Below are 14776 nucleotides of genomic sequence, written 5' to 3' on the forward strand. Positions count from 1 at the left end.
GGAAAAATCCAAGCTGATAAGACATAAAAAGAAAGCAAAACTCGACATCTATAACAAAATATTTTCAATAGCTATGTTATACAATGGAATGTAAATGTTCTACAGACCAGATTACATCTATAAGACATGCAACGATTACTAAAAGAATAGGAACCAATGATATGTTTACAACATATCAATTATGTCAACAATAGGTAAATATACCTTGGCATCTGCATCTAGAGGTGAGGAATGAAATTTAGGTACAGCCATATATGAGTATGACAAAGTACCTGTAAACTTTACTGACTTAAAAATATCAAGTATTAAAATACGAATAAAAAATGATAATTTTTTTTTTTATAATTTATACAACGAACTTAATAAAAATTATGACATTGATAAACTTAAGGTTTGACAGGACAATGCCAAGGAACCTACATTACTAGTAGGTGATTTTAATGCTCACGACCTGATGGGCTGTATCGTACAGACCCTAATAGATGATGAAATGAAATAGAAAAATTCATAGATTTAAACACCATGTGCTGTATAAATGATGATGAAATCAGCACATATTTTTCAAAAATCCTTGGAACCTTTTCTTCTTTAGACTTAATTTTTTGTACAACAAGCAAATAGTACGTAGTAGATTAGATTGGAATGCCAGTGATCATTACCCAATATTAATTTCATTACAGTAGGGCCTCATTAATCGTGGGGGATAGGGCCCAGAACCCCCCGTGATAAGTAAATATCCGTGTTATCCTGGTACCCCCCCTCAAAAATTGCTAAAAACTACCTACTTTAATAGTTAACCCACCCAAGACCACTATTCCAATGTTTATAACTGCCTACTTTAGATCAAACACCAAATATGTCTTCAACTATCACCTTAAACTAAATTCAAGACAGTTTCAAAGTTATTTTACAACATTAGCCTTAAAAATATCTGTAGTATACATACTACTGTACATATGTAGCTTACTAGCCTATGGATCACAGCGAGAAGCCTACATAAGCATGTGCTATTATGTACTCACGTGGCCCTCTTTTCTTTTATAAAGAAAGAGAGGGAGAGAGGTAAGTGAAATACTAAAATTATGTAAATCATATGGGTAATCACCAACATTCTATGTTGATAAAGATGGTGAAATTTTGCAGTGCAATCATAAAAGTAAAACAATCGGGGCTTTTGGATGCCACATAATTAACTTGTTTATATGGGTGCAATTTAAAGAACGCAGCGAACACGACTTCAATAACAACATAAAACGTGGGCAGGCCAGTGTTGCCAAATGGGAATGGCAATTTCTTGCTAGATTTTGCTCCATAAAGTGCTAAAAAAAAATTCACATCATACACTATAATGCCACCCAGCCAATTTCAACCGGTTGCTCTCTTTTTCGATTCAAACATGTTTCTAACACACACATGATTCCTAATAATTTCAAAACTTATTCTATTCAATTCCTGAAAATGGTTTTGCAAGATTTTGTTCTTTTTCTTACATGATACATCAAACATGGCAGAATAAGAGAGATATTCAACTTAACATTGCAAAGATTTGATGTCAAAATGCTAGATGTATTTGAAAACAAATGCAAGTTTTCCTGGCAGATGCTAGATTGAAAATTTTCTTGCTAATTACCTCAAGAAAATGAAAGCTAGCATTGAAAATGCAAAATTGGTAACACTGGACTCAACAGATCCATGTTAGTAGTACAAATGATAGTTATTGTTTCATTAAAAATATTGAAATGAACGAAGTTGCAAAGCCGATTCTATTCATGTTTTCCTAAACACGTAGCCTAAAAGGAAAACTTTATTTAGTTTGTTTCATTGCTGCCACAAACCCCTGACAATGCAGAGTACATATGATCATTCTAAACTATTATTTACTACCAGAATAACAATAATATTTTGTATTGAAAATGAATGTTACGTATATTCCAAACATTATTACTACCATGACTAGTACTATTACAATTTCGAAAGATAATCTTACTGTGAACGCTACCATAATTTGATTTTCATATACGTACGTACATTTTGTCAGCTGACTGACTTCGCATAGATAAAAGTTTATTTCATTTATATGAAATTATTCCACGAATAGCCTTTTTATTATGAAGATATGACGATAATATACAAGGTAAAAAATGATTTTACGTATTTCGTTTTACGCTTCGTCGCAAAGAGAGAGAGAGAGAGAGAGAGATTCTTTCTTCAGATCTCCGTTACATGAAGAATGAGTAAAAATGTATTTTATTTTTACCTTTGGAAGCCACCATTGAATATCAGCAGTGACAACTTAAACACAACTTGATAAACGCTCGATAGTTATGGCAGGTGACATCAGCAATCAGCTGTTTCTCTCTCTCTCTCTCTCTCTCTCGAGAGAGAGAGAGAGAGAGAGACTGAGACTGTTGCCTGATTAGGTTGTAACATTGACAAATATCCATTAGCAAAAGTTGAATAATAATTGTGTATTGAGAATAATGATCATTTTAATAAAACTGTTGTTTTACTGTGTCTAATCATATTGCATGTATTATTACCATATTATAGTACAGGCAGTCCCCGGGTTACGACGGGGGTTCCGTTCTTGAGACGCGTTGTAAGCCGAAAAGCGTCGTAAGCTGGAACATCGTAAAAAATGCTAAGAAAACCTTACTTTTAATGCTCTGGGTGCATTGAAAACTATGTAAACTGCATTCTTATTGCATTTTTCATCAAAAGAACCTTCAAATATTGATTATTTTGCATTTTTGATGTCATATTTCATCTGCCAGATGAGCTTTGTAGGCGTTGTAACCCTGGAAATAATGTCTGATGAATATAATTGAGAAGCGCCTTAACCTCGGAACGTCGTAAGCCGAGACCTTCGTAACCCGGGGACTTGCCTGTATTATGATATGAACATAGCAATCTACCATTTGCATTCTGGTTTTGTTCACATTCTTAAAATAATCAACTGATGTCGTTTTACCAGTATCATCACTGTTTTTAGTTGCCGAAGGAACTTAATTCAGAGATATGCCTAAAATATACAATGCAAGAATGGTTTTTTTACCTTTATTGTCAGTTAATATCATAATGTGAATCTGTTCATGTATGTTGGTGGTTCTCGCACTGCAACTAGGTTTAGCCTACCAATGAATGTCATACATATACCTTGAATAGGCTACTTATTATGAAGATATGCCAATAATATATAAGGTGAGAATAGTTTTATTACCTTAATTGTCAGTTAACATCATAATGTGAGTTCTTTCATGTATGTTGGTGATTATCAGACCGCGGCCGAGGCTTAGCCTACCGATAAACATCGCATATGAAACACGTTTGTCCCGCGAAGCTGCGATTCATACCAGCAATATAGCATGAGAAGTGGTCCAAGAAAAAACCTGTAAATGACTGATTCCGTGATTACTGATCCGCGATTAAGCAATGCCCCACTGTACATACTACAACATAGTTCTCTCTTCTGAAAAAAATTAGCAAATGCAAGTGGTATTAAAAATTTGGATGAGCACTTCTGCACAAAGTATGATAATATAGAATTACAGTAATACCCTGAATTTACGCGAGGTTAGGTTTCAGACCCCCTCGCACAAGGGGAAGTTTCGTGTAAATTTGACACAGTCATTAAAAATGCTAATACAGTGGAACCTCAATATACGAAAGTCTCAAATTACGAAAAATTCAAGTTACGAAAGCAAATACAAAGATTTTTTTGTCTCTGCATACAAAAATAATTCAGGTTACGAAAGGTTGTTGCCGCCAACTGAGTAGACTCGCCACCATCCTCCCGCTCTCCCATTGGTTCCTGATGCTAGTCACCGCCGTAAGATCCTGCTCTCCTATTGGTCAGCATCTCTCTCATCGTGTATCTACGTAAAGGCGTTGTTCGGTCACTCCATAGCAGCATCGTTATCGTAAACACATGGAATTCATTCGTTCATATACGATTTCGTTTGTTAACGTAAATTCGTGTCTGTGATTTTGCTTTGTACTTTATCGTGTTGTGTGAGAACTTAATTAGTAACTTTATTACTTACGTACGTATAGTCATGGGTCCCAAGAAGTTGCTGCAGTTCACGGAAAGAAGAGAATGCTTTCTATGGAGACAAAAATGGAGATTATCAAGAAGTATGAGGCTGGCATGTGGTTGAGTGTGATCGCTAACAAATACGGCCGAAATCCGTCGATGATAGGCACCATTCTTAAGCAGAAGGAAGCCATCAAAACAGTTACACCTTCCAAGGGCATGACTATTTTGTCCAACAAGAGGAGCCACGTGCAAGATGAGATGGAGGGCCTGCTTCTTCTATGGATTGAGGACAAAGAAATCGGTGGCAATACGATAACCAAGACGGCAATATGCCAGAAGACCAGCGCTATTTTCGGTGATCTGATTGCCCAGGCCGAAGACGACAGAGGAGAAGGGACATTGACGGCAACCCCAGACTTCAAGGCTTCTTGGGGGTGGTTTGATAAATTCCGTAAACGGACTGGCATCCATTCATTGGTGAAGAAATTGAAATTTTGTAAAAAATGTAAAGTATGAAAAAGTAAAAAAAAAAAAAATGTAAAAAAAAAAAAAAAAAAAAAAAAAAAAAAGAAATTTAATTTAAAGTTTTTTGTAAAGTTGAGTGTTAATGTTGTCTGCCATTTGTTAATGTTGTTCGTAAAGTTTAGTGTTAATGTTTCCTGTCATTTTTTAATGTTTCGTAAAGTTAAGTGTTCGTGTTTTCTGCAATATGTCCTCCTCCTCTGTCGACACTTTCGGAGATCGCCTCACTCGAAAGGTGAGGTTCCAAATTTTACTACATACGTATGTACGTACAGTATTTCTTGTACAGGAATTGTTTTCTCATTCAGTTTTTGGAAATCCATTTATACATGGACTGAATCATCCTTCTTAGGCACCACCAGTAAGGGGGACACCCTGGGTAATAATCCCCTCCTCCTTCCATGTACTAACTTCTTTCTCTACAAGAAGATAGCCCAGGCAGTGAATAAAAAGTGCAATCATAGATCAGGGAGGAGGAAACAACTTATTTCTGAAAGATGGAAGAACTGACCAGACAGAAGGTCTTGTAGCCAACCTGAGGAATGTTATAGAAAGCATCTCTGAGAAAGCTGATAATGGCATTCTTATAGGACTTCTGCCTAGAACCGATGTAAGCCACTACTCCCTCAGCAAGGCAGTTGGAATCAATGACAGACTGGAGCAAATATGCCAAGAAAAGGGTGTTAGGTTTGTACATTTTTGGGACAGATTTGTAGGGAATAAAAAACTTATTTAAAAGAGATGGAACTAACTTGAATGTAAACTTCAGAATTTGGATTGGGTGGATATGCTTTAGGATTACTTCAAGATTTACTTACAAGTAGTCAGCAGTGAGTTGATGTGGATGAGATTTCCAATGAACCAAGACCTATTGTGTTTGGAGTTCCAAAAGGGCAGTGTTCTTGGTTCATTGCTGTTTTTCTTGTACAAGTGCAGTGGTTGTTGGCCTGGAAAACAAGATTGTTCAGTATGCCAATGATACAATACTTGTGGGTGTAGTAAAGTCTCCACATATGAGGAATGAAGCTGCCCTCATCCATAATTGGGACATGGACCGGATTAGGTAATGGTCTAGTCGGTGGGGTATGAGGCTGAACTTTAGTAAAAGAATAACACTTATTGATTAGTAAATCTCATACAGATATTCCAAGCGTCTCAGTGGCGTGGTTGGTATGTGGTTTGCGTCCCACCTCGGTGGTCGCGGTTTCGATTCTCGGCCATTCCATTGAGGAGTGAGAGATGTGTATTTCTGGTGATAGAAGTTCACTCTCGACGTGGTTCGGAAGTCACGTAAAGCCGTTAGTCCCGTTGCTGAATAACCACTGGTTCCATGCAACGTAAAAACACCATACAAACAAGCAAAAACAAACGAACATACAGATGTTCCACCTCTCCTCCTCTTCAAATGGATGGAACTTTGCTGAATGTGTGTGAAGCTTTAACTATTCTAGGTGAATTTTCAAACATCTGACTTTTGAGAAACATCTAATGAAAGTTTCAGCACATGTTGCATGAAAGTTTGGTATTGTTCATAAGGTCTCATATATTCAACAGTGATAAAATCAACACAACCTGTTTTAGGTAATTTGTACTTCCTTTACTAGAATACTGTTCTCCAGTGTTGTTGTCTGCTTCTGCCAGAGATTTATCTCTTTTTAGGTTTTGTTTCTTAATAGTAGCAGTTTTGACTTAAACTATTGTCGGATGGTCTCTTGTTTGTTACTTTTTCTTAAGTTGTATTTCTACAGATCTTTCATATTCACAATTGATCCTAATCCCCTTTATCTGCTTGAGGAACCAGAGATGCTGAACAACAGCACCCATTTGCAAACTGTGCCTTGCTGTCAAAATTCGCAGTTCCAGAATTTCTTTATTCCTCACACCGTTGGACTGTTGAACAGCCTCCCAGAAGATGGCATGCAATTGCAATTTCAGAGGTTCAAGCAAAGATGCAATGCTTTACTACCCTAATACTATTCTCCTTGCATTTTAATACACTTTTATGTGTTTAATAAATATTTTCTTCTTGTTTAATAAGTGAGATCTGTTCTTTCTGTATTTCCCTTTATTTCCTCTTACTTCTTCCTAATGAACACCATATTCTTTGGAAGCTTGAATTTCAAGTCATTGGCCTCTGTGGGCTTGCTCCTTATCCGCGGCATTGGTTACTGGTGTTCCGGTTTAATGGCACTTGGCTAACAACGTTTTTGACCAGATTTACGTACAGTGTTGATAAGTTTTTTATTGGTGTCGGTAAGTTTTTTATCGGTGGCAGTCATCGGTTTATTGGTGTTGGTAAGTGGTTTGTCGGCTCTGATAAGCGGTTAACAGCATCGATAAGTGGTTTATTGGTACGAGATCGTAAACGGCATTTATTATGTTGATTATTGGGAATTTTCAATTAGTGGCGCCTTGGTAGGATTGGAACCCCTGCCATGAAATGGGGACTGCCTCAATAATAATAATACCCTCAACCCATTAGTTGGTGGCATTTCTGTTGCCAATACAGAAATGCTGTGTACCAAAATTTTTTTTATTTCACATGCATAATGAAAAATGTGACTTCATTACTATATTGTATTAAGTGAAGTAAAGTATTATGCTGCTTTAAATGATGTCAATAAGAATAATGTACGAGAGAGAGAAAAGGGCTGGGCCCACATTAAGTACATGATATTTCCTACAGGGATGCTCAAAGAAGAAAGTGTTGGTCATGCATGTGTTTGTTCACCATTCACCCTCACAACCACAAGTATTCAGTGGAGAGTTTTATTCTCAGAATTTTAGTAGGCTTATGTGTAACCCTTTGTTTCCACTGTTTTGCAATTAGTATATGGAATTTTTTAAAAGCAGTACCTATACTGAAAGAAATCACTCTTATACATTGTAGTATTGGCCCAGGTATGTTGGTGACATAATATGTATTTGGCCAAGTAATGAATATATAAATAGTACTTTCTTTACTAATTTAAATGCAATGGGCCCATTATAAAAATTCGCTACTGAAATATTGTTTGCCTATCTCTTTTGGACTGCCCGATACACACAAATAGTAATGGGTGTATTTCTGCATACTTTATGTACATTCTTATTCTGGCCAAGACAATAAAGTCAAGGAATCAGCTGTTACACCCATACCCAATAGGTGTACTGCGCTATTTGGTGACTGAAGAAAATCCATCTTTATTGTGAACTTGGTCTCTTGTTTTGAATCACAAAGCAATCATACTTTAATGTCTGTACTTGCCAAGATTATGATATAGGCATTTGTGAGTTGATCTTTTATCCCAGTTGTATACAGTATATTAAATAAGCAATTTTCACAGTAACTTTAATGTCTTCAAACTTGCAGGTTAGCCTTGCAGCAATGGGAGATAACCCAAAATCAATGTTTTACCATAGAAAACGTCTTCTGAAATTAAATCTGATAACGAAACAACCTCATCAGCAAAAAGGATGTAGAGGACAGACACAGAATGGCTCCCTCTTACACTTAACAAGGTAATTGCATATCATTAGACGTGAACTTTATTATATTATTGTATGAGTGAGTTACAGATTCAAAATATTGCCATCTGACAGCCTATCATTTTAGCTCAAAAGTATGATTGACTAAGAGCTTACCAAGATGATGATAGTTCCAAATCATCTTAAATTAAAGGTTTTGACGAAAGAAACCCTATTTTCAGTAGCTGCTGTGAATCCTCAAGGAGTTGCATTTATGGTCCCACCAGGACACCATACTACAGACCAACCAATATCAAAGAAGTCTCTCATAGTTTGTCTTTTAGAATAGTGCCTTGGGTTTGAGACAGTTGTCAAGTATAATAGGACTTGAGGCAATTGGGCTCCTTTCTATGCCCACTACAATGATCTAGTTTTCCCCTCATTCTTCCTACCCAGATGTGGCTGTGCACAAGTTAGCAAAATACCCATTAGTACTTGCCATATGTATAGGTTTCTTCTGAATAGTAATAATTCTCCTCAGCCTGTAAAATCTATTACATCCAGTGATTTTTTAGAGATATTTGAATGGTTGCTGTAAGTAAATAGAGAATGTGAGAACTGATGTTCTTAGGAACAAGTAAGCTGATCAACTTAAGTCAGCATCCACCTCCCCAAGGTCCAGGAGATGCCAGCTACCATATTGTGATGTATTTCCCATTTTAGGTCAGAAAAGGAAAAATCTTTGGCAGTCCTTTTGGGAAAATATGGAAACACCAGATGATGTGCAGTATTATATCATCAGTATCTCCTTGGTCATATCCTTTTATGCAAGGAGACAAGACTCATTCAAAGGCTGTTTTAAGTCAGGGGGAAACTTTGTTTTCTGCTACAACTATATTTTGCCCTTGACTGAGAGACATTAGCAAAGTCAATACAGTGTACCCCTGTATTTGTGGGGGATGCTTACCAGAACCCCTGCAAATAGCTAGAAGCCACAAATACTTAGAACCCTACTCTAAAAATGCTTATAATTGCCTGTCTTGGCAAGTTCAAACACTAAAGTATCCCTAAAAATATCATCCTACATTAACCCCTAAACGCTGAGCCTATATATCCGAAAGTGTCTCCTGTATGCCGGCGGCGTTCGGGAGTGAGTGCCAAAGCTGATTTATTTATTTATTTATTTATTTATTTATTTATTTATTTATTTTTAAATCACAGCATGCTTAGTTTTCAAGATTAAGAGTTCATTTTTAGCTCCTTTTTTTGTCATTGACTGAAGTTTAGTATGTAACCATCATAAATGAAAAAATATTTCTGGGCTGAGTCCGTGTCGCTTCGTGAAATAATCCCTTAAGTTCATTATTTCTAGTTTAATGATACTAACATTACCAGAGAAAAAATATAAAAATAGGGGGATGTCAGAGTAACTGACTCGCTCACCCTAAATAAAAAGAGGGTGTCGGTATGGTACTGGGGAGAGTGAGACCACTACCACGGACCTCTTGCCATTTAGAATTCTCCTTCATCAAAATCCCCCTCCCTGAGGGAGCTGATGCACAGCCGGCGCCGGCAACTACTACTACACACCCTCCCACGCCGACCGCAGCGCCTCTCGTGGCCATCCTTTACGTTAGCGACCTTCCACACGCACGTGTTTTTCCCTTGCTCTGTGTTTTGTGTGCTTATTGGATTTATCTCTACTGCAATGGAGTTCCAAGCTATCGCCGCAGCTAAGTTAAGTACTGCCGAAAGGTTACACATATTTTTAGCCAGTCAGGATCCGTTTTAACCGTTTTTTAGGTTCAATAACGACCTTCCTAGTCTGGCTCCAGGCTCGCCATGCTGGCTCGCCTCGTGTTTTCGTTTAGCTCCTTCGGTCTTCTATATCGTAGCGGCTATTCTGTGCAGTGTATATGTCTATATCATATTATATATTAAGCGTGGTGCGGAAGGTGCTACTTTTCATTCTATTGCTTTACATCGTACTATTCGGAAATCCTTTGCCTCATGTCTTAGCTCAGTGTTCATGCATGCATGTACCTTTGTCTAGGTCTGTTAGGCACGTGGGCTTTTTATACCATATTTTAGATTACCCACTGCTCTTTAGTCGAGCCATCCTGGCCGTCGCCCTCGGTTTTACGTATCGGCAGAGGCCAGCTTCCGAGTTGTTAGTCTGTCTTCCTTCGGGGAGGCTAGCCTAACTTCTCCTGGACGACCCTTCTATTTCTCTCACTCGTGATTTCCTTCCTTTCAATTTTATTACAATGTATTTATTATGGGTTGCATGTTTGAGGCGGTTAGTTATAGCCTAGGCTATGCCTTGTCTGTCTCGTTCGCCTCGTGGTCCACCTACAATCGCGACGGGCCAGCTGATCGCCTCAGCCCCTTCACTCTCCCTCTCCCCGCGCGGGGGTGAGATAGTCCTCGCTCACTCACGGTCGCTATGGCAACCATCCGAGCACCCCTCCCCTCCTCCCGATACGGGAGTCACGGACTAAAAGGGGGTTCTGAGTTGGGCTGGTTCCGTTTTCTATGAGTTCCGGGGGGGTTCCTCGTGCGTTCAGGTTGGGTTGGCCACCCCGCCGGTGCTCTCTGTATAGCTCTCCGCCAGCTCCTTGGGGGGGTGTGTTAACGGAGCAGCCTTGACATGCTTCCCCTGTATCATGATGGTATCTCTGTTGTCTCTTTCGCTTGTCTGGCGGAGCACCCGCTCACCATCCGAGTTCTCCGTTGGCTTGCAGAAGGGTTTTACGGCGGAGCTACGCACCGCTTACCTTGTTTATCAATTTTTTATTTTTGTTTTGCTGTTATTTTAAGTTTTTATGGATAATCTTCTCATGTTCTCCGCTGTGATTGTACCCTCACCTCGGTGTACTATCTGTATCTGAGCAGGTATCTGGTTTGACGGAAATCTTCGCTCCGGTGTACCGGAGTTTTCAGGCCAGTTTACCTTGTCCTATGGACTTTTTCTCACGGAGTACAGGAAAGGACTATGTCCAAAATATTTTTCACTCCGGCATGCAGCGGAGCTTCATATCTCTTAACAGGTTAGCCCTGTTAGTAACTGCTGATAATTATGTATCTGTTCACTTACAGGCTACCAGCTGTCAGGAGGCAGGGTGCAACGCCATCCTGCAGGACCCTTGCGGTCATGAGGTCTGCCGGACCCACGCTCCCTGCACCGTCCGCCACAACGACCTAATTGTGTGGCATCACAAAGCCTGCTCCATCTGCTATGATCTGGTGGAACAGTTTTCTGCCGGAGTAAGTATATACCGGCATAAGGTTTTGTCTCTGTTCTTGGTATATACTGTCAGATAAGCCTGTGTTAAGTACATAAGTATGACGTAGTCATGAGTGTCAATGATTTATCTTCGGGGCTTTGTTGTAAGGACTACAATGACCCTTTATTTCAGGCTGCCGCCGTGAAGGACACCGCGTCGGCTACCCTGGAAGCCTGGGTAGGAGGCTTTGGCAAGAACGTATCCAAGGGGCAGTCTTACATTTTAGACAAGAGTATGGCTGTCCGCATCTTCCCAGGCGGCAAGTCGACCGGGTACGTCGACCCTACAGCGGCAGCTCCGTGCATCGCTGCCATCCAGCAACAGGTGGCGCAGACTATGGCGGAGGAAGGGGCCCCGGGGATCGCCAAGGACGTTGCTACCCTAGATCTCAACGTCGAACCGATGACGGTAGGGGAAGGTGAGTTGTTGGTTGAGGTAGGTTTGTTGGGCGCTCAAGGGCTTCCCTTGGGTGCATCTGGATCTTCATCACCTGTTCCTTCTTCCTCTTTTTAAGGCTTTTCTGAGTCGGACATTCTGACCAGGACGTCGTCAGCTTCAGTAGTTCCTAAACTGAAAGGGAAATGGGAGCAGAAGACCCTTGAGAGGACGTCTTCTAAGAAGACTTCATCCTCATCTACTCATAAGTCTCCGGCTCACCATCCCGGAGCAGAGAAATTGAAGTCATCCTCGACTTCACACTCCAAAGTTTCAAGAGGCAAGTCCTCCAAGGAGAAGGCCCGTGCTCCCTCTGAGCCGGTACCTTCGACGTCCACCGGAGCACGTCCGAAGACCCCTGCTTCGACCGGGGACTCTGGTCCCTTCGATCCTGAAACTTTTACTGCAGGGGCAATGCAACAGGTGGGCAACATGGTTGGGGCCATAATGAATGACAGGCTAGACCAGATGCTTGCTCAGATCTCCACCTCGTTCGCAGAATCCGGTCAGTCGATCCAAAATATATCGGAGCGACTGACAAACCAGGAAAACTTGCTGGCGGGCCTTAGGGATAATCCCCCAGCAGGTCTTCCCCTGGCAGCCGCCGGAATGACTCCAATGCCAGACTACAACACTCTCCCCTCCTTTACCATGAGCAATCCTTGGAGGGTCGCAGCCTTTGCACCCTTCAAGGACGGAATGATTTCTACTCCGGACTGTGGAACTCGTCGTATTGAGGACTTCGAGTTCCATCCCGCCAGTCTTCAACCACCTGTCATGGGTTACGCTCGGTTGACGGAGTCAGCTTTGAGGAGAGAGGATAAGATCCCGAAGGAGACTGTAATATACAGTCGGGAACAAGCCCAGAGAGAATGGGTTAGATGCCTTGAAGAATGGGACTGCGTGAACACCAAACTTCAGGCTTTCAAAAGCCCATTCACCATCTTTGTGTCGGAGGAGGAGACACCACTCCCCTTTACCACAAAGTTGGCAGAAGTGACAATCCAGGCCGCCATGAAAGACAAGCCTCTTCCCCAGCTGAGAGAGTCGGATCCAACATCTCCGCTCTTCCCAGGTTCTGAGGATCTCTGAGCTGATCTTCCAGCTTCCTTCACGGTTGGGAAGCTCTAACCGGACTGCGCTATAGAACAGTTCAGGGAGAGACTACCAAGGCTACCGGATAACCTGATCCAAGCGGAGTTCGACGCTAGAACCAGGCTAGGGAGGACACTGAAATCCTTGGTGATGACAGAGGTTGCCGCCATTACCTATGGTACGGAGCCTCTGTTCAAACTCTTGGCAAAGGCTCAGACACAGACCGTACAGTCTAATCTGTACGACTTTGTGGTAGCTAGGCGTAACTGCAGGAAGCATGTCCTGCAGGAGACCACTATACGTCACAAGCGGAACAAACTGCTCTTGTCATCTATCTGGGGAGCTGACCTCTTTCCCGAATCGTCGGTAAACGAGGCTCACCACAAAGCGACCAGGTTCAACCAGAGCCTTAGGGTCCGCTGGGGACTTACTGGTAAGAGGAAGCCAGAAAGTACCCCCTCAGGTACGAAGAAACTAAAGAAGCCTAGAAAGTTTACACCTTTCCAGGCTCCCCAGCAACAGCAGTTTGTCCAAGCGGTCCCAGTTTCACAAACGGTGCAACCGTCGACCTCGAAGAATCAGGGCCAGCCCATCCTCCTGCTGACGTCCCAGAACCAGCCCTCGACCTCCTACGCCGTTTCCCCAGCCTTCAATCCTGTCTTTGAGGGTCAGGCATTCCAAGCCCTCAACAGGTTTGGAAGGGGAAGTAGAGCCAGGGGTGCATTTCGCCAGAGGGGTGGCGGAAGGACACCCAACAGGGGGAGACACTTCCGTGGAGGGCGCGGAGCACATCCTGCCCAAACCCAATAGGAACCCTCAGGTAGGAGGGAGGCTGTTCCTCTTCCGGCACCGATGGGGATTCAGCAATTGGGCACAAAGCATTGTGTCCAAAGGGCTGGGATGGAGTTGGATCAAAGGTCCTCCTCCATCCAGGACATTCCTTCAAGTACCAACAAAGGAATTGAGAGAGTATGTGCAAGAGCTCCTTCAGAAAGGAGTAGTATCAAGAGTCAAACATTTAAAGTTTCAAGGACGCTTGTTCAGCTTGCCAAAGAAAGGCTCAACAAAACGAAGAATAATCTTAGACTTGTCCCGTCTAAACTTATTCATTCGTTGCGACAAGTTCAAAATGCTGACTATCTCCCCGTGGGTCCGTCACCACCACTATAGATCTTACAGACGCATACTATCATATCCCAGTCGCGAGACACTTCCGCCCATATCTAGGCTTCAGGTTGGGAGACCAGGCATTCTCTTTTAAAGTGATGCCCTTCGGGCTGAACGTAGCCCCCAGGGTGTTCACGGAAATAGTGGAATCAGTAGTCCAGCAATTGAGATCACAAGGGATAATGGTAGTAGCGTACCTCGACGATTGGCTCATCTGGGCAACAACCGTCGAGGAATGCCTCAAAGCCACAAACAAAGTAATTCATTTTCTGGAACATCTGGGGTTCCAAATAAACAAGACCAAATCCAGGCTAACGCCGGAGTCTCGTTTTCAGTGGCTCGGCATTCAGTGGGACCTGAACTCCCACACTCTGTCAATTCCATTGGTCAAAAGGAAGGAAATAGCCAAATCAATAAGACAATTCCTCAAATGCAAACAGACATCAAGGAGAAACCAGGAAAGGATCCTAGGTTCCCTCCAGTTTGTGTCAGTCACAGACGTTCTGTTGAAAGCAAAGTTGAAAGATATAAATCGAGTTTGGCGCTCAAGAGCAAATGTCAAATCTTGAGACAAGTTGTCAGTAATCCCGCCGATTCTTCGCAAGGGGCGGAGTCCAAGAATCTGTCCAAATCAGTTCCTCTCCAGTTCCCCCCTCCGGCGTTGGTTATCCACACGGACGCCTCTCTAAGCGGGTGGGGAGGATACTCCCAATTCAAGAAAGTTCAAGGGACTTGGTCACCTCAGTTCCGCCGGCTTCACATAAACGTATTGGAAGCCATGGCAGTA

At 41.8% G+C, this 14776-nt stretch overlaps 1 protein-coding gene across 1 annotated transcript in view; it reads left to right on the forward strand.

The window, feature by feature from the left end:
- Positions 1-14776, forward strand: part of LOC135201156 (general transcription factor 3C polypeptide 1-like) — a gene marked incomplete in the record, with an annotated part of 923347 nt that overhangs the window by 88632 nt on the left and 819939 nt on the right. The window contains 1 exon segment of the mRNA XM_064230032.1: positions 7911-8059. Coding sequence (XP_064086102.1) covers positions 7911-8059 — 149 coding nt within the window.

Source organism: Macrobrachium nipponense, chromosome 28, assembly GCF_015104395.2.
Source record: "Macrobrachium nipponense isolate FS-2020 chromosome 28, ASM1510439v2, whole genome shotgun sequence".
NCBI lineage: Eukaryota > Metazoa > Arthropoda > Malacostraca > Decapoda > Palaemonidae > Macrobrachium > Macrobrachium nipponense.